The following is a 25,989-nucleotide window of genomic DNA, read 5'->3' as shown; positions in this document are numbered from 1 at the left end:
AATCATTATAACAAATAAACAATATTTTATTATTGTCATTTAACACAAAGTCTCAAATTATAGAAATATTACAAAGTAAAAACGACAAATGTTTGGTTTCTAAAAGTGCTCTTGTGAGAGCCCATCATATGACACACTGAGGTTTTAAGCTTTTATTGTTATCAATATATGTAAATTAATAATTTACATATTCGGGGTCGTACTTGCGTTTCAACATATTTGTTGCTATAATTAAATGAAATTTCACATGTCAAACGATGCAGTTGTCGCTTGCGCATTTCAAAATAAAAGTAATATATAAGCAAATAAGTAAAAAATTAAACATTTGTTGATGTTTTTTGATACAGTAATACAGTTGAAGTCAGAATTATTTGCCCCCCTCTGAATTTGTTTTTCTTTTTTTCATTATTTCTCAAATGATGTTTAACAGAGCTAGGAAATTTTCACAGTATGTCTAATAATATATTTTCTTCTGGAGAAAGTCTTATTTGTTTTATTTTGGCTAGAATAAAAGCATTTTTTAAATTTTTTAAACACCATTTTAAGGACAAAATTATTAGCCCTTTTAAGTTATATATATTTTTGATAGTCTATAGAACAAACCATCGTTTAACAATAACTTGCCAAATTACCCTAATCTGCCTAGTTAACCTAATTAACCTAGTTAAGCCTTTAAATGTCACTTTACGATGTATAGAAGTGTCTTGAAAAATATCTAGTCAAATATTATTTACTGTCATCATGGCAAAGATAAAATAAATCAGTTATTTAAAATGAGTTTTTAAAACTATTATGTTTAGAAATGTGCTGAAAAAAATCTATCTATTGAACAGAATTTGCCGAAAAAAATAAACAGGGGGGCTAATAATTCTGACTTTAACTGTGTTTGCAGAGGAGAAAAATGAAGTTTTATTTGCTTTGACGCCGTGGCTCCTCCTTTGCTAGCAGAGCTCAAGTTATCACCTGTGTAGCCACTAATTTTGTGGCAGTGTGTGACAATGTCAGGTGCTTCATTAGACTAGAATTAACGAAGACTAACCATGTTCCTTGCACAACGATGTTCCATACAGGTTATCTTTTAACACTGATCTCTGAATAAATACTTACGGGTCGTAGACAAACTATATATCTGTGTATAATATTTGTTTCTCACTTATTCTTCCCTGAGCACAACAGAGACCCTCCTTCTATATGTATAAATGAATATTTTGTTATCACAAGTTGAACCTTTTGTATTTGCCATTGTTCTGACTCATGGTTGTTAGTGTGCATCTGCCCTATGCTGCCTCTGATTGGCAAACGATGGAAATGTACTCTATCTAGGCCAATCATCATGTTCTCAAATATATCATGTTCACAGACATCATGTTCCCGCCCCAGCCACACATAAACGCACCCCAGAGAAAGAAAGGTCCTACAGCTGAGAGAGACGCTTCTCGCATGAAAACTGCTTCAGTGTTCTCAACTATAGTAAGTCACATTTTTATTGTCAGTGACGGCAACATCGTTGTAATGGGGGAAACTGTAGTTCATTTGATTACTCATTACTGAAAAAAGTATCACCATTAGTAACACCATTTATTTATATGAACAAATGAATGAGTAAATAAACAAATGAATGAATGAAAAAAATAAATAAACAAATGAATGAATAAATGAATAAATAAATAAACAAATGAATAAACAAATTAATGAATGGAAAATGAATGAATGAATGAATGAATAAGTTAAAGAATAGATCAACTAATGAATGAATGAATGAATGAATGAATGAAAAATAAATAAATAAATAAATAAATAAATGAATGGATGAATGAATGAGAAAATGAATGAATGAATGAACAAATGAATAAAGAAATGAATGAATGGAAAATGAATGAATGAATTAATGAATTAATGAATTAATTAAAGAATAGATCAACTGATGAATGAATGAATAAATGAATGAATGAATAAATGAATGAATAAATAAATAAATAAATAAATAAATAAATAAATAAATAAATAAATAAATAAATAAATAAATAAATAAATAAGTGAGGCTGTTCATACCACTGTGGGGACTCCTGATTAATAAAGGGACTAAGCTGAAAAGAAAAGGAATGAATGGATGAATGAATGAATTAATTAATTAATTAATTAAATGAAACAATAAAATAAATAAAAAGGAGTAAATAAAAATTAATGAATGAATAAAAAAATAATGAATAAATGAATGAATAAAAAAATTAATTAATAAATAAATAAACGAACCAACCAACAAATGAATAAATTAATCAACGAATGAATGAACAAATAAATGAATGAATGAATAAATAAATAATGAGTGAATACAATAATCCAGAAATAAATGATTAAATAAAATAATAAATTAATGTATAAATAAATGAAATATTGAATGAATGAATGAATGAATGAATGAATGAATGAATGAATGAATGAATGAATGAATGAATGAATGAATGAATGAATGAATGGTTATTTATAGCGCCGTTACTCCCATCACTGCTTAAAATAGACCTCATCTTTAAATTTTTCTTCTGTGGACCAACAAGACTTCGCCAAATTGTAGGGTGGTTAACATACGTAGTGAAAAGAATAAATTCTACTTGCTGACTGAGAGAATAGAGCCTTTGTGCTGAGAATTTGGGCTCTGATTGTCGTATTTTGTTCCCTTAGAATGCGCTTTGGGAAATGGTGAATGGACTATGCTTTATTTGGCACTCATTATCTGGCATTCAGAGCATCTGAATTAAAAAAAAAAAAAAAAACTAGGGCAAAATGGGCTATGGGCATAATAGAGCAGCTAAATCAGGTCCTGGTTTTGCCAGTTTCCTTTCAGGGTTTTCTATTCAACACATTTGTATGCGACTATTCAGTAGCATTTAACCAAGCTTTTATATTGAAATAAATAAATAAATAAATGAACTTGTTTTTTTACTCATAAACCTTTTTTTTTTTTTTACATATAAGATGGCTATACGCTTATAATGAAAAAAATGCCATGCTAACTGTGATTTGTTGCCTCAGCAGCCTTGCATTTTATTCCTATTGTCGTTGGTTTGCATAAATGGAAAACTTCAGTATGTCAGTGCATGTATGTTTGTGCCATTTATTAATCTGAATTTATATTTTACCAAAAAAAAGCTGTAAATCCCACCTTTCTGTCTGAGATATGACAACAGTGACACCACTGGATGAGACATGGCTATGAATCCATAATAAGTCACTTTGAAATGTAACCCACAGAGGCCCGTTTGTGCATTAAACACATTATGTACGCCAATATAGTGTATTAATATCTTCTCGAATGACATGTAGCGCACACGGGTAATAAATATGATCCTCAGATCCATAAACATATGGATATATTAAGAGCTCTGAAAAGCAGTATGGACACTCTGGGCTGGATATTGACAAATACATTCACCATCAGTTGAGTTGATTTCTAAGGAGCTCTTGTAGAGGAGACCGGGGACATATTTTGCTTCAGATTTACCTGTCATCTTTTGATATGAGAAGCATTTATTGGTGCCTAAAGTGAGTGTGTCACTACTAGATTTACCACTAGAAAGACAGTATTATTATATTGAATGTAACACCAAAAATCAGACTGTTAGACCAATGATTAAAAAAATAATATTAATAAAATAAATAAATAAATAAATACATACATGGACATAAATACATGGATAAATGCATTTATAAATAAATACATGAATGAATGAATAAACATGAATAAATAAATAAATGAATTATTCAATGTATTTATTATTAATTAATTAATTCATAAAAGAATACTTAAATAAATAAATACATGAATGAAGAAATAAATAAATGAATGAATAAATAAATACATGATGAATAAAAAATGTATAATTAAATAAATGAATGAATTCATGAATGAATGGATAGATGAATGAAAACATGAATGAATAAATAAATACATGAATGAATGAATGATTAAATACATGTATTAATAAACGAATGAATAAATCAATAAAAGAATGAATAAATACATTTATAATTAAATAAATAAATGAACACATGAATGAATTGATTAATGAATGAATACATTAATGAATCAATGAATTAATACATGCATAAATGAATGAAAAAAATAACAAATCAATAAATAAAAGAATAAATAAATAAAAGAATAAATACATAAATAAATACATAAATGAACGACTGAATGAATGAATAAATGAATGATTACATGCATGAATAAATACATGAATGAATGGATTAATGAATGAATCAATAAATAAATGAATGTATTAATAAATGAATGAATAAATCAATAAATAAATGAATACAATAATACATACATGAATAGATGAATGAATGAATACATGAATAAGTAACTACATGAATAAATAAATGAGTGAATAAATCAATAAATAAATACATTAGTGGATGAATACATTAATAAATGAATAAATAAATGAATTAGTAAATGAATAAATACATGAATGAATGAATGAATGAATAAATGTATTAATGAATGAATACACAAATTAAGGAATACAGTACATAAGTACATACGTACATACATACATACATACATACATACATAAATACATACATACATACATGAATGGTTGAAAACATACATGTATGACTAAATAAATACATGAAGGAATGAATAAATACATGAATTGATGAATGAATGAATGAATGAATGAATGAATGAATGAATAAATGAATGAAAAATAAATAAATGAATAAATGAATGAATAATTACATGAATAAATGAAAAAATGAATGAATGAATGAATGAATGATTGAATGATTGTATGAATGAATGAATGAATGAAAGAATGAATGAATAACCTAAACATGCATGTGTTATAAAGGAAGCAAACGACTCTTGATTAAAACAAAGTAATTGATGATTAAATAAAATGTACTAAGATCATTAAAACATCAAACAGATTATCACACTTATCATCTATAAATTCTAAACTCCTTTGACAGATTAAGACACTTCTGCATTTCATAAGCGAGACCATACAGCATTTATAGGTCTGTTGCATTTTAAAGATTAAAAAACTCTGTTATAGTCAGAATCAGTGCTCCTCATTTATAAAACTTGTTTCTCTAATAAAAGTAAGTGGTTTAAACTTGTTATTGCTTTTATACATATTAATTTTGCAGCATGATTTCATTTGTATGAATTATTTAGCTGTCAGGAATAATGATTGAAGAAGAAGTATAAGTTGGACCTCGAGTACATTAAAATTGCATGACGGAACAGAAAAATTGAATCCTAAAACCGCATAATGACCATTTATTTAATTAAAGTAGCTACTTGCTTTTGACTGTTTTTTTATTAAGAAATAAATTTTGTGAGTTGTAGCCGTGCATGGATGTGAATGTGCCTTGTATTCCTGACATTCTGGGGACCAAATGTCCCCACATGTATAGCAAAACCAGTAATATATATATATATATATATATATATATATATATATATATATATATATATATATATATATATATATATATATATATATATATATATTTTTTTTTTTTTTTTTTTTTTTTGGTTCCCATGAGGAAAATGGCTCAGAAATCAAACAGAATAAAGTATTTTGAAAATCTTAAAATAAGGATTTTTTCCTGTGGTTAAATGGTAGGGTACACAATATGTACAGTATATGGGAAGTACCTATTAGGATAGCTGTACAAGTCTGTACAAGTATGGTGAGTCATTGTATAAGATGGTTTATTCTGTAGACAATCTAAAAAATATAAATAAAAAAACTGCTTTTATTCTATTTAAAATAAAACAAATAAGACTTTCTTCAGAAAAAAAATATTATAGTAAATACTGTGAAAAAAAATCCTTGCTCTGTTAAACATCATTTGGGTAATATTCATTCATTTGCGGCTGATCACGCATCATTCAATTTACGATTCACCAATCAGACGATTCCTAAGCCACTATAAATACCCATATAACAGCCATCTTCATTTTGAAGAATCCCCCCTTCCACCCCTACTCCTCCTACTTTCCAGGCAGATTAATACAGAGAGTGGAGCAAAGCGCATCAAATAGGAGAATGTTGATTGGAGAAGCAGGAACGAGCTGGGGAACTGACAGTGTGCAACAGAATAAATATTGTAAGTTATGATTTCATGCAGACTCTAAAATATATACAGTTAAAGTTAGAATTATTAGATTTATTAGCCGCTGTGTATGTTTGTTTCCTGAATTCCTGTTTAACTGAGAGAAGACTTTACAACACATTTCTAAACATAATAGTTTTTACAACTAATTTCTAATAACTTTCTCCAGAAGAAAAAATAATATGGGAAATACTGTGAAAAAGTCCTTGCTCTGGTTTCCAACAGATTAAAGTCTTGGAATAAATAAACGGTGAATCGTTTTCATTTTGAGTGAACTGTTCCTTTAAGAGACACGAATAGTCCAGTTAAAGGAAGTGTGTATTTTAAAAGCTTTGATGAGCATATCAGTTGTTGGTTTTTAGTTGACACACTTTAATGTGATGTTCTCGTTTTCCTCTTTGGCGAACGCCTCAGCGTGTCTCGTAACAGTCGTCTCATCAGCTCAAAACGGATTCCCTGACAGTTTCTGAACGCACATCCGAATGCAAATACAAGATAATAAACATGCGACCCGTTTTCCCACAGGTGGCCTTTGTTATCGCCGTCTTTCCCTTCTTAAATACGGTGTCTGGCCAAGATTTAAAGAGCTATCTGAGGAAAAGCCGGGGAAAAGGTAGATTAGGTTTGTTGCTCAGCTCGAGTCTGTGAGCAATCATTCTCCGTTCCCTTTCTCTCATAGACAGCTAATCAGCACCTTCAATTACCCAAATAAATGAATCTGCTCCCTCTCCAGCCGGCATGAATTAAAGTTCAGCATCCCGTCTCAGCGAAATAAAGACCGCTCTAATTAGCTTCTGCACTCCATTTTAATTGTCAGAGCGGTTAAAGATTCAGGTCTATCTGTTTATCTCAATCGTGTGATGCAGGATGACAGATTCGCAGGAAACGCAGTGTTTCGGTTGACTAGGCATCCTGTCCAATAGCAGTGAGGTCCAAAATGTGTTCATTTTGTTCAAATTAGATTGGTTGTGCAAGGGTCACTATGTTTAACTGAATTGAATTGAACTGAAATCATTTAAATGAGCGTTAAAGGTGCTGTATGTAAGTTTCGACTCTTCTGAAGCATAAAAATACCAAAATATGTTTGCGGATATTTAAGAAACATGTTAAGTGAACATTCTTGTTTATCTGAAAAACAATGCTGAAGTTAGACATTCTGCTTAAAAATTTGTGTTACATGCCGGAACGTCTGTCTTCGTTTCGGTCTCTTTAACCCGCCCAATGCCAGTTTAGCCAATTGTATTTTAGCACTCCTTGGTGGAAAACAGCTTATTTAATTCATTCAGTCATGAAGGCTCTCAAAGTATGCATACACAATCGAAATGCGACCTCCAGTGGACAGTAGCAGCCTCCGAAATGAGACACAGATTCAGAGTTCCACATGAGGTGGTTATTAATAGCAAATAATCTAAATATTTCGAACGTAAACAGTAGGTTAGCAGGTTACTCTGTAACCCTGTGTCCGAACAACATGCTACATGATGAGATTTGCAGTGATAAGTAATTGGTTGTTTGCACCAGACCAAACATGACAGAAATTTAAATACAGCCATTCAGAGGCACAGAATAGTGCACTCACTGCACTCCAACGAAATGGTAAGATTTAAAATCTAATTAATACACATTAAACCTCTTTGATATTATTAAATGTAGATGCTGAATCACTGATATGTGTTGCCTTGCACAGTTCTAAAGCTCCATTTGAAACGGTTTATTTTCTTTTCAAGATCTTAGGTAAATTATCTGCTGCTGCTTTCAGTAGTATGGCAATAAACATCATGTAAAATAGCATTTAAAACTCACATTATTAGCATTTCAAGAGTTTACACTTAGCTGATGATTGATTATAAAGCTTGTTTGGCGTGCTGTCCCCGGAGAGAGCCTTGAGCTCATAAGATACTCAAGCCCGGGGCTCCCTCCCATTTGCAAGCTGAGAGGGGAGTTTGAGCTCAGGTAGATCTCGAGAACTCCCCTGCTGAAGTAGCTGATGAATAGATAGTGATTGCTCTTAAGAGATAACTACTTACTAGGAGCATGTCTATGGTGCCGAATTGGATTAGTCAATTAACTTAAGTTGCATGTTTTTGGATGGTGGGAGGAAACCGGGGGACCCGGGGGAAACCTATGTGAGCATGAGGAGAACGTGTAAACTCTGCACAGATATGTCGACTGGCTTGGTAAGGACTGGAACCAGTGACGTTTTTGCTGTGAGGCAACAGTGCTAACCACTGGGCCACTATGCCACCCATCTAGAAAAGGAGGATGAGTAGGGTTGGAAGGGGGAACTCTTTGTAGCGCCACCCTCAGGTCACCCACGTCACTACAACTGCTTAGACTGCGTGAACCCGAGGGAAAACGTGGACCAGTACTGTAGGTTCGTAGGAGCAGAAATGAGAGACTGACCAAAGAGAACAGACAACAGAAATTAGTTTAAACTATAATGAACTTTATATAATAAAGAAAGAAATAAAAACAATAATTGTCTTAATTTCTCTTTCCAGAGGAAAAAAAACAACAATAAAGAAGAACAACTTCTTTCAAAGAAAAGAAACTTGGTTATCAATAAACCCTCTTAATGATAATAAAAAATGAAAACCAAATAAACAAAAGAATGAATTGTCTCTTTTTTTTCCTTTCTTGAAAACCCCTTATTTAATCTTTTCTTTCTCTCTGACAAACTGGTTTATTTATTTCAATTTTATGGTTTTATATATATATTTTAGCTTATTTTAAGTACAACGTTTGACCTATTTTTATTTATAGCTAATTGACGTGTCCTAATTATATTACTTTATTCTATTAGAAGTAAACTACATGTAGTATCAGCTAATTTTATGTTAGTTTAAGCAAAATACTCAAATTATCAACTCAGCTTGCAAAACCAAAGATAAATACCCCAAATGACAATGAATAAATCACAATTATGAAATAAAATAACAATTTGTCTTCACACTAATAAAGTGCAAATGAAAAACAATAATGAAACAATATAACTCTCAGAAAAAATGACAAAAGGTTCAGTGAAGGCTAATTCCAACAGTCTTTGTTGTAGACTTTATATATCAGTCTCTGAAATCACGAGGAAAAATATTGTTTTGAGTTCAATCCATAAATTGAGTCCTACCGTCCTGCTGCCCAGAACATACCACAGTACAGGTGGAAAGGAAGAAAGTGTGATGCCAGCTTACTCTGTCATCCAGCACAGTTCTGTCATGAAGATGAAACATTAAACAACAGGTGCAATCGCTGCAATTTCACCGTGAATGTGTTCAATCGAGATCCGTTGGGTGGCCCGCCATCTCATTGCACGCGATGACAACCGCGATCCGTGTCCTCGCTGCATCCGCGTCAATATCAAAGTAATATCGCAAGATCAACAAACAATCAGGTCCGATGAATCACTATCAATATCTTTTTAGACGTTCTGTCAAGTTTAAAAGACAGGATTTCACTCGTTTCTCGCTGGATTAGCTTTCCGATCCCAGCTTCCATGCGCTCGCTTCTCTTCCGTTTCTTCCTCTGACGTCACTGACGTTGTTTACGTCGTTCCGCTGCACGTATTTCCTTTCACCTGATAGGTCAGTGGTGAGCTCAAATTTAACCTCTTAAGGGCAAAGTAACAATATACATCTTCACAATTCACAAAATTCAGAAAATAAAACTAAATCATCAACAATAAACAAACAGGAAAACAAAAAATACCTTGAGGCAATTTAAAGATTTAAACTTGAATTCTATTTATGAAGTACTTTTAAATTAATCTATTAATTAGGTTTAATTAGGTTTTTAATGTATTAATTAAGCTTAATGTATATCAGTTTATATTTGCATATATTTTTCTTTTATTTCTATTTGTAATACTATGGATTACACCCTTTTATTCCTATTTGTAATACTATGGATTACACCCTCCCCCGTTAACTCTATGCACGTCTCTGTGCATGAAACTAACAGGCTGTGTGACTACTGCATCAGCTGCCTTTGTAAAGCTGTTGTTTTCAATGATGGAGTCAGTCACAGCCGTGCTAAGACTCTGAAAAAGAGACTGCACTATAGAGACCAACGGGTTACCCAATTCAGGATAAGTAAAAATCCGTGGTTTCTGCCTAACTCTATCAGACTTCCTGATAACATTACCATCATTTTCATGTTTCTTCGTTTCAGTTTCATGCTCACTAACTTTTACAGTTTCCTCTACAGGTATTTGCTGGTCACCTAAATTGACAGGAACCTCTGCAGGTAAGTTTTCATCAGACTCCACAACATCTGGATCATCAACAGGTAGAACATTCAAGGTAGGTGCATTGTCTATTTGAAAATTCTCTATTTCAGGTAAACATTCGATCGGACTGTCTGCTGAAACAGGTAGATTTTCAGTTGAAATGTGACCGACAGTGTCTTGAACTATTGGAATTGAGGGAACCTCAGTTTGTGGCCCGGTTCCAGCTTCATAAACCTCAGTAAACGTTATGTTCGTCGGTATTAGAAGATCACTGTGCATCAGCTCTAAGCTGCTGTCATCATCATCAGAGTCAAAATCTACCTGGTCTTGTACTTTGTTACAGGGGTTTTTACGAGTTGGAGGACGTTTCCGAGTACTGGGCAATTCAAGTACTTCCTCAGGTAACTGTAACAAATCACAAGGCAGTAAAAGGTCTCTGTGAAGCGTTCTTAGAGGGCCTTCTTTACCCTCTGGCTTGACAGTGTACACTGGGAGATCACCCGCTCTTTTCACAACAACATATACAAGTGATTCCCACTTGTCTGCCAACTTCTGTTTTCCCCTCAAGTGCACGTTTTTTACCAGGACCCTATCCCCAATGTCTAAAACAGATTCAACAACATGCTTATCGAAACGAGCTTTGTTTCTTTCTCCAACTTTAGCAGTACTTTTCATTGCCAAATCATACGTTTTTTTCAACCTACACTTCAAATCATGCACAAACTGCGAATGAGTTTTGTACTCCTCTCTGTTCAGCGGAACATCAAATGCCAAATCTATAGGTAACCGCGGCTGCCTTCCAAACATTAATTCATAGGGGCTAAACCCAGTGGAATCATGCTTGGTGCAGTTATACGCATGAACAAGAGGTTTCACAAAACTACTCCAATGTACTTTGTCACATTTTTTCAAAGTACCAAGCATGTTTAAAAGAGTACGGTTGAACCGTTCGACGGGGTTCCCCCTGGGGTGGTAAGGGGTTGTCCTAATCTTATGAATTCCCATCAATTTGCATAGTTCTTTTATAGTCTTTGACTCAAAGTCGGCCCCTTGATCACTGTGTAATTTTTCAGGAATTCCATAATGAACTATAAAATTCTCCCAAAGAGCTTTAGCAACCGTACGCGACTTCTGATTACAAGTTGGAACAGCAACCGCATACTTGGTAAAGAAATCTGTGATAACCAGCACATCTTTGGTGTTTCGGGAATCTGGTTCAATGGACAAAAAATCCATACACACTAGCTCAAGGGGTCGAGTCACTTGAATATTAACCAAGGGTGCAGCATGATCTGGTAAAGATTTACGACAAACACACCTAGGGCAGGTCCGGATCTTTCTTTCAATATCCACAAGCATTTTAGGCCAATAAAACCTAGATCTCACAAGGTCCAGTGTACGATCTACACCCAAATGCCCCATGTCATCATGTAGACATGTCAAAACCATACTACGCAAAGACTCAGGAAGAACTAGCTGATAAGTGATGGTATCTCCATCATGCCTCCTCCGATAGAGGATTCCATTTTGCAACTCCAACTTACTGAGTTCCCTCATAAGCAAAGAGAGCATAGGAAGTTCTTTCCTTACTAAAGGAGGGATTGTCTCACCTGTTTCTAACTGGACAATGACTTCACGGATAATGGGGTCAGATCTTTGTTTTTCTTTTAAATCATTCTCTCCAAATGTTGGCACTACCGGACAACCAAAATTATTCTCATCATGATCAAAACTGCCTGGGATTGCATCAACATGGATTGCAAGGGACTCAACTAAAGTCATAGGAGTAACACCACAATCCACGGACTTGCAATAGACAAGGTGCTTATCACATATGGCCTGAATGACTTCAGGCGTCATGGTCTGGACATCATCAAACAGGTGGTTCAGTGCAAATTGACGAATTCGTTCCTGTTCCTTCTGAGATGCAACATCATTTTTTAAAGCACCATGAGGAAGTCTGGACAAACTGTCAGCATCTATGTTCTGTTTTCCAGCTCTGTACTGCAATTTAAAGGAAAATGCTGAAAGAGCGGAAAGCCACCTGTAGCTCGTAGAATCTAACTTAGCCGAGGTTAATACATAAGTAAGTGGATTACTGTCGGTAACTACAGTAAATTGGTTACCGTACAGATAATCGTAGAATTTTTCAGTTACCGCCCATTTAAGGGCCAAAAACTCTAATTTATGAGCGGGATAACGGGCTTCACTTCGAGAAAGTCCACGGCTGGCATAAGCAATTACTTTTAACTGCCCTTCTTGCTCCTGGTACAAAGCCGCTCCCAACCCCACAGTGCTGGCGTCCGTATGTAAAACATACGGAAGTTTAGGATCGGCAAAACCAAGCACTGGAGCAGTAGTAAGTGCTTCGATGATGGCTTCAAACGCTTTCTGACAATTTGCAGACCAACGGCTCCCAAAGGGCTCTTTGGGATTGTGGTAATCTCTCCGTTCCCTAACTTTAGAGCTCTTTCTATGCGGTGGATAACCTGACGTCAAATCATTTAAAGGCTTCACAATGGCTGCATAATCGCGAATAAATCTGCGGTAATACCCTGAAAAACCTAAAAATGATCTGAGTTCCTTCAGGTTTTTCGGAACAGGCCAAGTTTTCAGTGCCGCAACCTTGTCTGGATCGGTCTCTACACCACTGCTAGACACTATGTGCCCAAGATATTTCACAGAAGTCTGAAAAAATCTGCATTTTTCCAGAGAAAGCTTCAACCCAAACTCCCGCAAGCGATGCAACACTCTTAACAACCTACGCTCGTGCTCCTCTAAGGTGTCAGAAAACACTATCAAGTCATCCAGAAAAACAACGACCTCTTTTAAATGAACATCGCTCATACACCGTTCCATCAGTCTTTGAAAGGTACTGGGAGCATTCGTAACCCCTTGCGGCATTCGATTGAACTCCCAGAAACCTAACGGACAGACAAAAGCGGTTTTGTGCTTATCGGACTCCTCAACCTCGATCTGGTAATAACCAGATTTAAGGTCCAAAACAGAGAACCAACGAGAACCAGTAAGAGCGGAAAAAGTTTCCTCCAAATTTGGCAAAGCGTAAGCATCTTTGATCGTTTGCAGGTTAAGTTTACGGTAGTCAACACAGAGACGGACATCCCCATTCTTTTTCCGAACAACTACGATCGGTGAAGAAAAAGGGGACTCCGACTCCCGGATGACACCGGCATCTAATAACTCCTGCAGATGTTTCCGCACAGCATCAAAATCTTGCGGGTGAATGGGGCGAGCTCTCTGTTTAAATGGGGTTTGGTCATGTAGCCTTATGCGATGCGTCACTTTATCAGTCTTGCCGAAATCTAAATCATGAAGAGCAAAAACATCTGACATCGCACACAACTTTTGTGAAATTCTCTCCTTCCACTCATTAGGTATTGGTGAGTCACCAAAATCCAAAGTGTACGGTGGTAACTCTTTACCCTGACTGTTGGACTCTGTGGCAGGTTCCTTAACATTCACACTTTGCAGTGAATACAATTCTGCAATGACACTCTTTGCAGGAACTAAAATGTCATGCTCAGTTTCATTTTTCAGGATCACTGGGATTTTCTGAAATGATCTCTGGGAAAGAGTGACAAGAGAAGATGCACACAAAAGACCTCCAGGCAAGGAAGACTGAAGAGGAGCCTCCATCAGAACCCACTTATCAGAGGAAAGCTCTCTGGAATTTATTGAACCCTCAAGCACAAGAGTTTGTCCTGCAGGGACAACTTCAGGCTTTGTACCCTGGGCTCGAACAAGTCCAATCATGCTATTGGTTTTTTGCTTGAATCGATGTCTGAGAACATTCATGACAACTTTGAATCCATACGGTAATACATGTGAAGGCTGGGCTACTTCAGAATCAAACTGGACTTCATAGGCTAAGTCAAGAGTGTTTGTACCAATAAGAACAGGAGACTGGACATTACTGCTAGTATCTGCAGTGACCAAAGCAAGAGTGTTAAGTGTGATCTCTGCTCCAAGGAATTCTTTTGGGAACACTACATCAATCTCAACATAGCCCAGATACGGTACAAACTGTCCATTTGCAGCTTCCACCTCAAGATGTTCAAGCGGTTTTATCTCTAGATGAGACAAATTCTGTTCATAATATGTCTGAGAAACAGTGGTTACCTGCGAACCTGTGTCAAAAAGAACACTACACTTTTGACCCGCTATAGAGACTTCAGCAGTGCATTTTGCCCCTACCAAGCCCTTAGGCAAAATAAAAGGTTTGCTTCTACTGCTAGCATGGTGATTGCAAAATTTACTATTCTTGGGACGCCTGCTACATTTTTCAGCCCCCGTTTGTCCCACAACTGGAGCTGATTCTATTTTAAAGGAGTGCGATGGGATGACCCCATTTGTGCCTCCCAGGACGACTGCCGCTCTTTTAAAAGCTTTCTTTTGGCAGCTACCAAGGCAGGATTTGCATTACGATCACATGTAGAAGCAATATGACTGTCTTCACCGCAGTGAAAGCAGTACCAGGGCTTAGGTTTACTCAGCTGCTTAAGAGGGACACTGCTTACAACTTCACTCAAGTTTGTTTGCACGGACTGGGTTTTGTTCATCCTAGTAGCAGATTGAGTTTTTGCAGACTTGCTTGGCTTAGCTTCAACAATTTGACCCTTCAACCCTACTACTTGCTTTTGCAAGTCACAAACCCTGCCCTCTGGAGCACACTGAGCTTGCTTTTTAGCTTTCGTTAAACCCTCAACTTGGTTCTGAAGCTCTGCAATTTGCTTTTTCAAATCTGAAACAATAGTCTGAGTCGATACAACCTCATCCGATGAAGCGCACACAGAGTAAGAGGATGTTCGCAGCTTGGATGCACCAAGATGTTTTCTCATACGGAGCTCTTTTGTGCTAATTTTGTCTTCTGCTGTTCGCAACAGTAATAACAATTCTGAGAAGGAAGGGGGATTGGCCTTCTTTTGTTCTAGTTGTAATTCTGAAATGAGGGCATCGTCCCAACAACCCCTACAGAATTGTCTTACTAAGTGTCGATCAGCCTCACTAGAGGGCACACCACCTCTTCTAATAGCCTGTGCAAGAGCTACTTGCAATCGCTGTAAAAACTGTGATGGCTTCTCTCCTGCATTCTGCATTGTGCTTAAGAACTTAGCAAAGAGTTCGTCACCATCCTCCACCGTTCCGAAAGCTGAATGTAAAAGATCAAGATAAGCTCTAGGCGTTGCATGCAGACCTAGCCTCCTCACAATGTCTGATGCTGGAGGTAGAAGGCTGTCAATAATTTTTCTAGATCTGACTAAATCAGACACGGCTGGGTCTTGTAGCATGAGTTCTACACTGTTGTGCCAAATCTCATAATCTACCTCATTCGCTGGACGAGGGGACCGCCCAGAAAAGAATCTTAGCTTGAGAGGAGCATGCATGTGAGAAGTAGCTTCTTCACTCTTCACAATATGCTCAACTACAACACGCTGTATCTCTGGGGGATTCACATTAGGAACATTCGTCCCAACTAATGGAACAAATGCAGCACCCATAGGTATTTCCTGGCTCCCCTGAGCAGGGTTAACTTGAGGAATACCTGAGCGCAAATCAGAGGCAACATCTGTAGTATCGTCATCAGCCTGTGCTATGGGTTCCCTGCATTTAGAAAGCTCTTCTTGTAAGAGGTCCTCAAAACGCCTACCACTAAGCTTTGCAATGCTTTTCAGCTTTTCCATATAGCCCTTGGTGGCACTAGTAGTGACGGTTTCAACATAAATACTGGACAAAGCTTTGATCTCATACTGAATATTAGCCTGATGTGGATTTTCAAAAATGAATGGTAACTGGGGCTCTAGGATTTTCACTGCACTTCCACTCTCATATTCAACTATCACATTTTTGTGATGGGGGACCCAGGACTGTCAATGCGGACAATTCTATTTATGCACCCATATTTACCTAGATGCTCGGTCAGATCAGTATCACTCTCTGTGTCTGTAGTTCCGCTTACAATAAGAGAATTTGGAACCTTAATGTTCTCCTGTTCAATGATTTCCATCTTTACATTGTAAAGTCTATTTAAATACGTCTGATTTCTTACTATAGTCACTCTCTACTTACTGCTCCTGGCTGGCTCGCCAAACTGTAGCGCCACCCTCAGGTCACCCACGTCACTACAACTGCTTAGACTGCGTGAACCCGAGGGAAAACGTGGACCAGTACTGTAGGTTCGTAGGAGCAGAAATGAGAGACTGACCAAAGAGAACAGACAACAGAAATTAGTTTAAACTATAATGAACTTTATATAATAAAGAAAGAAATAAAAACAATAATTGTCTTAATTTCTCTTTCCAGAGGAAAAAAAACAACAATAAAGAAGAACAACTTCTTTCAAAGAAAAGAAACTTGGTTATCAATAAACCCTCTTAATGATAATAAAAAATGAAAACCAAATAAACAAAAGAATGAATTGTCTCTTTTTTTTCCTTTCTTGAAAACCCCTTATTTAATCTTTTCTTTCTCTCTGACAAACTGGTTTATTTATTTCAATTTTATGGTTTTATATATATATTTTAGCTTATTTTAAGTACAACGTTTGACCTATTTTTATTTATAGCTAATTGACGTGTCCTAATTATATTACTTTATTCTATTAGAAGTAAACTACATGTAGTATCAGCTAATTTTATGTTAGTTTAAGCAAAATACTCAAATTATCAACTCAGCTTGCAAAACCAAAGATAAATACCCCAAATGACAATGAATAAATCACAATTATGAAATAAAATAACAATTTGTCTTCACACTAATAAAGTGCAAATGAAAAACAATAATGAAACAATATAACTCTCAGAAAAAATGACAAAAGGTTCAGTGAAGGCTAATTCCAACAGTCTTTGTTGTAGACTTTATATATCAGTCTCTGAAATCACGAGGAAAAATATTGTTTTGAGTTCAATCCATAAATTGAGTCCTACCGTCCTGCTGCCCAGAACATACCACAGTACAGGTGGAAAGGAAGAAAGTGTGATGCCAGCTTACTCTGTCATCCAGCACAGTTCTGTCATGAAGATGAAACATTAAACAACAGGTGCAATCGCTGCAATTTCACCGTGAATGTGTTCAATCGAGATCCGTTGGGTGGCCCGCCATCTCATTGCACGCGATGACAACCGCGATCCGTGTCCTCGCTGCATCCGCGTCAATATCAAAGTAATATCGCAAGATCAACAAACAATCAGGTCCGATGAATCACTATCAATATCTTTTTAGACGTTCTGTCAAGTTTAAAAGACAGGATTTCACTCGTTTCTCGCTGGATTAGCTTTCCGATCCCAGCTTCCATGCGCTCGCTTCTCTTCCGTTTCTTCCTCTGACGTCACTGACGTTGTTTACGTCGTTCCGCTGCACGTATTTCCTTTCACCTGATAGGTCAGTGGTGAGCTCAAATTTAACCTCTTAAGGGCAAAGTAACAATATACATCTTCACAATTCACAAAATTCAGAAAATAAAACTAAATCATCAACAATAAACAAACAGGAAAACAAAAAATACCTTGAGGCAATTTAAAGATTTAAACTTGAATTCTATTTATGAAGTACTTTTAAATTAATCTATTAATTAGGTTTAATTAGGTTTTTAATGTATTAATTAAGCTTAATGTATATCAGTTTATATTTGCATATATTTTTCTTTTATTTCTATTTGTAATACTATGGATTACACCCTTTTATTCCTATTTGTAATACTATGGATTACACCCTCCCCCGTTAACTCTATGCACGTCTCTGTGCATGAAACTAACAGGCTGTGTGACTACTGCATCAGCTGCCTTTGTAAAGCTGTTGTTTTCAATGATGGAGTCAGTCACAGCCGTGCTAAGACTCTGAAAAAGAGACTGCACTATAGAGACCAACGGGTTACCCAATTCAGGATAAGTAAAAATCCGTGGTTTCTGCCTAACTCTATCAGACTTCCTGATAACATTACCATCATTTTCATGTTTCTTCGTTTCAGTTTCATGCTCACTAACTTTTACAGTTTCCTCTACAGGTATTTGCTGGTCACCTAAATTGACAGGAACCTCTGCAGGTAAGTTTTCATCAGACTCCACAACATCTGGATCATCAACAGGTAGAACATTCAAGGTAGGTGCATTGTCTATTTGAAAATTCTCTATTTCAGGTAAACATTCGATCGGACTGTCTGCTGAAACAGGTAGATTTTCAGTTGAAATGTGACCGACAGTGTCTTGAACTATTGGAATTGAGGGAACCTCAGTTTGTGGCCCGGTTCCAGCTTCATAAACCTCAGTAAACGTTATGTTCGTCGGTATTAGAAGATCACTGTGCATCAGCTCTAAGCTGCTGTCATCATCATCAGAGTCAAAATCTACCTGGTCTTGTACTTTGTTACAGGGGTTTTTACGAGTTGGAGGACGTTTCCGAGTACTGGGCAATTCAAGTACTTCCTCAGGTAACTGTAACAAATCACAAGGCAGTAAAAGGTCTCTGTGAAGCGTTCTTAGAGGGCCTTCTTTACCCTCTGGCTTGACAGTGTACACTGGGAGATCACCCGCTCTTTTCACAACAACATATACAAGTGATTCCCACTTGTCTGCCAACTTCTGTTTTCCCCTCAAGTGCACGTTTTTTACCAGGACCCTATCCCCAATGTCTAAAACAGATTCAACAACATGCTTATCGAAACGAGCTTTGTTTCTTTCTCCAACTTTAGCAGTACTTTTCATTGCCAAATCATACGTTTTTTTCAACCTACACTTCAAATCATGCACAAACTGCGAATGAGTTTTGTACTCCTCTCTGTTCAGCGGAACATCAAATGCCAAATCTATAGGTAACCGCGGCTGCCTTCCAAACATTAATTCATAGGGGCTAAACCCAGTGGAATCATGCTTGGTGCAGTTATACGCATGAACAAGAGGTTTCACAAAACTACTCCAATGTACTTTGTCACATTTTTTCAAAGTACCAAGCATGTTTAAAAGAGTACGGTTGAACCGTTCGACGGGGTTCCCCCTGGGGTGGTAAGGGGTTGTCCTAATCTTATGAATTCCCATCAATTTGCATAGTTCTTTTATAGTCTTTGACTCAAAGTCGGCCCCTTGATCACTGTGTAATTTTTCAGGAATTCCATAATGAACTATAAAATTCTCCCAAAGAGCTTTAGCAACCGTACGCGACTTCTGATTACAAGTTGGAACAGCAACCGCATACTTGGTAAAGAAATCTGTGATAACCAGCACATCTTTGGTGTTTCGGGAATCTGGTTCAATGGACAAAAAATCCATACACACTAGCTCAAGGGGTCGAGTCACTTGAATATTAACCAAGGGTGCAGCATGATCTGGTAAAGATTTACGACAAACACACCTAGGGCAGGTCCGGATCTTTCTTTCAATATCCACAAGCATTTTAGGCCAATAAAACCTAGATCTCACAAGGTCCAGTGTACGATCTACACCCAAATGCCCCATGTCATCATGTAGACATGTCAAAACCATACTACGCAAAGACTCAGGAAGAACTAGCTGATAAGTGATGGTATCTCCATCATGCCTCCTCCGATAGAGGATTCCATTTTGCAACTCCAACTTACTGAGTTCCCTCATAAGCAAAGAGAGCATAGGAAGTTCTTTCCTTACTAAAGGAGGGATTGTCTCACCTGTTTCTAACTGGACAATGACTTCACGGATAATGGGGTCAGATCTTTGTTTTTCTTTTAAATCATTCTCTCCAAATGTTGGCACTACCGGACAACCAAAATTATTCTCATCATGATCAAAACTGCCTGGGATTGCATCAACATGGATTGCAAGGGACTCAACTAAAGTCATAGGAGTAACACCACAATCCACGGACTTGCAATAGACAAGGTGCTTATCACATATGGCCTGAATGACTTCAGGCGTCATGGTCTGGACATCATCAAACAGGTGGTTCAGTGCAAATTGACGAATTCGTTCCTGTTCCTTCTGAGATGCAACATCATTTTTTAAAGCACCATGAGGAAGTCTGGACAAACTGTCAGCATCTATGTTCTGTTTTCCAGCTCTGTACTGCAATTTAAAGGAAAATGCTGAAAGAGCGGAAAGCCACCTGTAGCTCGTAGAATCTAACTTAGCCGAGGTTAATACATAAGTAAGTGGATTACTGTCGGTAACTACAGTAAATTGGTTACCGTACAGATAATCGTAGAATTTTTCAGTTACCGCCCATTTAAGGGCCAAAAACTCTAATTTATGAGCGGGATAACGGGCTTCACTTCGAGAAAGTCCACGGCTGGCATAAGCAATTACTTTTAACTGCCCTTCTTGCTCCTGGTACAAAGCCGCTCCCAACCCCACAGTGCTGGCGTCCGTATGTAAAACATACGGAAGTTTAGGATCGGCAAAACCAAGCACTGGAGCAGTAGTAAGTGCTTCGATGATGGCTTCAAACGCTTTCTGACAATTTGCAGACCAACGGCTCCCAAAGGGCTCTTTGGGATTGTGGTAATCTCTCCGTTCCCTAACTTTAGAGCTCTTTCTATGCGGTGGATAACCTGACGTCAAATCATTTAAAGGCTTCACAATGGCTGCATAATCGCGAATAAATCTGCGGTAATACCCTGAAAAACCTAAAAATGATCTGAGTTCCTTCAGGTTTTTCGGAACAGGCCAAGTTTTCAGTGCCGCAACCTTGTCTGGATCGGTCTCTACACCACTGCTAGACACTATGTGCCCAAGATATTTCACAGAAGTCTGAAAAAATCTGCATTTTTCCAGAGAAAGCTTCAACCCAAACTCCCGCAAGCGATGCAACACTCTTAACAACCTACGCTCGTGCTCCTCTAAGGTGTCAGAAAACACTATCAAGTCATCCAGAAAAACAACGACCTCTTTTAAATGAACATCGCTCATACACCGTTCCATCAGTCTTTGAAAGGTACTGGGAGCATTCGTAACCCCTTGCGGCATTCGATTGAACTCCCAGAAACCTAACGGACAGACAAAAGCGGTTTTGTGCTTATCGGACTCCTCAACCTCGATCTGGTAATAACCAGATTTAAGGTCCAAAACAGAGAACCAACGAGAACCAGTAAGAGCGGAAAAAGTTTCCTCCAAATTTGGCAAAGCGTAAGCATCTTTGATCGTTTGCAGGTTAAGTTTACGGTAGTCAACACAGAGACGGACATCCCCATTCTTTTTCCGAACAACTACGATCGGTGAAGAAAAAGGGGACTCCGACTCCCGGATGACACCGGCATCTAATAACTCCTGCAGATGTTTCCGCACAGCATCAAAATCTTGCGGGTGAATGGGGCGAGCTCTCTGTTTAAATGGGGTTTGGTCATGTAGCCTTATGCGATGCGTCACTTTATCAGTCTTGCCGAAATCTAAATCATGAAGAGCAAAAACATCTGACATCGCACACAACTTTTGTGAAATTCTCTCCTTCCACTCATTAGGTATTGGTGAGTCACCAAAATCCAAAGTGTACGGTGGTAACTCTTTACCCTGACTGTTGGACTCTGTGGCAGGTTCCTTAACATTCACACTTTGCAGTGAATACAATTCTGCAATGACACTCTTTGCAGGAACTAAAATGTCATGCTCAGTTTCATTTTTCAGGATCACTGGGATTTTCTGAAATGATCTCTGGGAAAGAGTGACAAGAGAAGATGCACACAAAAGACCTCCAGGCAAGGAAGACTGAAGAGGAGCCTCCATCAGAACCCACTTATCAGAGGAAAGCTCTCTGGAATTTATTGAACCCTCAAGCACAAGAGTTTGTCCTGCAGGGACAACTTCAGGCTTTGTACCCTGGGCTCGAACAAGTCCAATCATGCTATTGGTTTTTTGCTTGAATCGATGTCTGAGAACATTCATGACAACTTTGAATCCATACGGTAATACATGTGAAGGCTGGGCTACTTCAGAATCAAACTGGACTTCATAGGCTAAGTCAAGAGTGTTTGTACCAATAAGAACAGGAGACTGGACATTACTGCTAGTATCTGCAGTGACCAAAGCAAGAGTGTTAAGTGTGATCTCTGCTCCAAGGAATTCTTTTGGGAACACTACATCAATCTCAACATAGCCCAGATACGGTACAAACTGTCCATTTGCAGCTTCCACCTCAAGATGTTCAAGCGGTTTTATCTCTAGATGAGACAAATTCTGTTCATAATATGTCTGAGAAACAGTGGTTACCTGCGAACCTGTGTCAAAAAGAACACTACACTTTTGACCCGCTATAGAGACTTCAGCAGTGCATTTTGCCCCTACCAAGCCCTTAGGCAAAATAAAAGGTTTGCTTCTACTGCTAGCATGGTGATTGCAAAATTTACTATTCTTGGGACGCCTGCTACATTTTTCAGCCCCCGTTTGTCCCACAACTGGAGCTGATTCTATTTTAAAGGAGTGCGATGGGATGACCCCATTTGTGCCTCCCAGGACGACTGCCGCTCTTTTAAAAGCTTTCTTTTGGCAGCTACCAAGGCAGGATTTGCATCACGATCACATGTAGAAGCAATATGACTGTCTTCACCGCAGTGAAAGCAGTACCAGGGCTTAGGTTTACTCAGCTGCTTAAGAGGGACACTGCTTACAACTTCACTCAAGTTTGTTTGCACGGACTGGGTTTTGTTCATCCTAGTAGCAGATTGAGTTTTTGCAGACTTGCTTGGCTTAGCTTCAACAATTTGACCCTTCAACCCTACTACTTGCTTTTGCAAGTCACAAACCCTGCCCTCTGGAGCACACTGAGCTTGCTTTTTAGCTTTCGTTAAACCCTCAACTTGGTTCTGAAGCTCTGCAATTTGCTTTTTCAAATCTGAAACAATAGTCTGAGTCGATACAACCTCATCCGATGAAGCGCACACAGAGTAAGAGGATGTTCGCAGCTTGGATGCACCAAGATGTTTTCTCATACGGAGCTCTTTTGTGCTAATTTTGTCTTCTGCTGTTCGCAACAGTAATAACAATTCTGAGAAGGAAGGGGGATTGGCCTTCTTTTGTTCTAGTTGTAATTCTGAAATGAGGGCATCGTCCCAACAACCCCTACAGAATTGTCTTACTAAGTGTCGATCAGCCTCACTAGAGGGCACACCACCTCTTCTAATAGCCTGTGCAAGAGCTACTTGCAATCGCTGTAAAAACTGTGATGGCTTCTCTCCTGCATTCTGCATTGTGCTTAAGAACTTAGCAAAGAGTTCGTCACCATCCTCCACCGTTCCGAAAGCTGAATGTAAAAGATCAAGATAAGCTCTAGGCGTTGCATGCAGACCTAGCCTCCTCACAATGTCTGATGCTGGAGGTAGAAGGCTGTCAATAATTTTTCTAGATCTGACTAAATCAGACACGGCTGGGTCTTGTAGCATGAGTTCTACACTGTTGTGCCAAATCTCATAATCTACCTCATTCGCTGGACGAGGGGACCGCCCAGAAAAGAATCTTAGCTTGAGAGGAGCATGCATGTGAGAAGTAGCTTCTTCACTCTTCACAATATGCTCAACTACAACACGCTGTATCTCTGGGGGATTCACATTAGGAACATTCGTCCCAACTAATGGAACAAATGCAGCACCCATAGGTATTTCCTGGCTCCCCTGAGCAGGGTTAACTTGAGGAATACCTGAGCGCAAATCAGAGGCAACATCTGTAGTATCGTCATCAGCCTGTGCTATGGGTTCCCTGCATTTAGAAAGCTCTTCTTGTAAGAGGTCCTCAAAACGCCTACCACTAAGCTTTGCAATGCTTTTCAGCTTTTCCATATAGCCCTTGGTGGCACTAGTAGTGACGGTTTCAACATAAATACTGGACAAAGCTTTGATCTCATACTGAATATTAGCCTGATGTGGATTTTCAAAAATGAATGGTAACTGGGGCTCTAGGATTTTCACTGCACTTCCACTCTCATATTCAACTATCACATTTTTGTGATGGGGGACCCAGGACTGTCAATGCGGACAATTCTATTTATGCACCCATATTTACCTAGATGCTCGGTCAGATCAGTATCACTCTCTGTGTCTGTAGTTCCGCTTACAATAAGAGAATTTGGAACCTTAATGTTCTCCTGTTCAATGATTTCCATCTTTACATTGTAAAGTCTATTTAAATACGTCTGATTTCTTACTATAGTCACTCTCTACTTACTGCTCCTGGCTGGCTCGCCAAACTGTAGCGCCACCCTCAGGTCACCCACGTCACTACAACTGCTTAGACTGCGTGAACCCGAGGGAAAACGTGGACCAGTACTGTAGGTTCGTAGGAGCAGAAATGAGAGACTGACCAAAGAGAACAGACAACAGAAATTAGTTTAAACTATAATGAACTTTATATAATAAAGAAAGAAATAAAAACAATAATTGTCTTAATTTCTCTTTCCAGAGGAAAAAAAACAACAATAAAGAAGAACAACTTCTTTCAAAGAAAAGAAACTTGGTTATCAATAAACCCTCTTAATGATAATAAAAAATGAAAACCAAATAAACAAAAGAATGAATTGTCTCTTTTTTTTCCTTTCTTGAAAACCCCTTATTTAATCTTTTCTTTCTCTCTGACAAACTGGTTTATTTATTTCAATTTTATGGTTTTATATATATATTTTAGCTTATTTTAAGTACAACGTTTGACCTATTTTTATTTATAGCTAATTGACGTGTCCTAATTATATTACTTTATTCTATTAGAAGTAAACTACATGTAGTATCAGCTAATTTTATGTTAGTTTAAGCAAAATACTCAAATTATCAACTCAGCTTGCAAAACCAAAGATAAATACCCCAAATGACAATGAATAAATCACAATTATGAAATAAAATAACAATTTGTCTTCACACTAATAAAGTGCAAATGAAAAACAATAATGAAACAATATAACTCTCAGAAAAAATGACAAAAGGTTCAGTGAAGGCTAATTCCAACAGTCTTTGTTGTAGACTTTATATATCAGTCTCTGAAATCACGAGGAAAAATATTGTTTTGAGTTCAATCCATAAATTGAGTCCTACCGTCCTGCTGCCCAGAACATACCACAGTACAGGTGGAAAGGAAGAAAGTGTGATGCCAGCTTACTCTGTCATCCAGCACAGTTCTGTCATGAAGATGAAACATTAAACAACAGGTGCAATCGCTGCAATTTCACCGTGAATGTGTTCAATCGAGATCCGTTGGGTGGCCCACCATCTCATTGCACGCGATGACAACCGCGATCCGTGTCCTCGCTGCATCCGCGTCAATATCAAAGTAATATCGCAAGATCAACAAACAATCAGGTCCGATGAATCACTATCAATATCTTTTTAGACGTTCTGTCAAGTTTAAAAGACAGGATTTCACTCGTTTCTCGCTGGATTAGCTTTCCGATCCCAGCTTCCATGCGCTCGCTTCTCTTCCGTTTCTTCCTCTGACGTCACTGACGTTGTTTACGTCGTTCCGCTGCACGTATTTCCTTTCACCTGATAGGTCAGTGGTGAGCTCAAATTTAACCTCTTAAGGGCAAAGTAACAATATACATCTTCACAATTCACAAAATTCAGAAAATAAAACTAAATCATCAACAATAAACAAACAGGAAAACAAAAAATACCTTGAGGCAATTTAAAGATTTAAACTTGAATTCTATTTATGAAGTACTTTTAAATTAATCTATTAATT

At 37.5% G+C, this 25,989-nt stretch overlaps 3 protein-coding genes and 1 long non-coding RNA gene across 9 annotated transcripts in view; 1 reads left to right on the top strand and 3 right to left on the bottom strand.

The window, feature by feature from the left end:
* Positions 1-25,989, bottom strand: part of LOC147841635 (uncharacterized) — a 183,201-nt gene that overhangs the window by 8,505 nt on the left and 148,707 nt on the right. The gene's annotated exons all lie outside the window — the stretch shown is intronic.
* LOC137490698 (bis(5'-adenosyl)-triphosphatase-like) overlaps positions 1-25,989 on the top strand; it is a 746,092-nt gene that overhangs the window by 677,220 nt on the left and 42,883 nt on the right. The gene's annotated exons all lie outside the window — the stretch shown is intronic.
* Positions 8,561-17,698, bottom strand: LOC147841638 (uncharacterized). Its single transcript, XM_087273170.1, has 2 exons — positions 10,032-17,698; positions 8,561-9,995 (listed from the first exon to the last, which is right to left on the bottom strand). Exon 1 carries the CDS (start codon positions 16,057-16,059, stop codon positions 14,695-14,697), a length of 1,365 nt encoding a protein of 454 aa, XP_087129296.1. The 5' UTR covers positions 16,060-17,698; the 3' UTR covers positions 8,561-9,995; positions 10,032-14,694.
* Positions 16,603-24,230, bottom strand: LOC147841637 (uncharacterized). Its single transcript, XM_087273169.2, has 2 exons — positions 18,074-24,230; positions 16,603-18,037 (listed from the first exon to the last, which is right to left on the bottom strand). Exon 1 carries the CDS (start codon positions 24,099-24,101, stop codon positions 22,737-22,739), a length of 1,365 nt encoding a protein of 454 aa, XP_087129295.1. The 5' UTR covers positions 24,102-24,230; the 3' UTR covers positions 16,603-18,037; positions 18,074-22,736.

This window comes from Danio rerio, chromosome 11, assembly GCF_052040795.2.
Source record: "Danio rerio strain M-AB ecotype USA chromosome 11, GRCz13ab, whole genome shotgun sequence".
In the NCBI taxonomy this organism is placed as follows: domain Eukaryota; kingdom Metazoa; phylum Chordata; class Actinopteri; order Cypriniformes; family Danionidae; genus Danio; species Danio rerio.
Note: the sequence above shows the minus strand (reverse complement) of the source record. Positions and strands in the feature narration are given on the sequence as shown.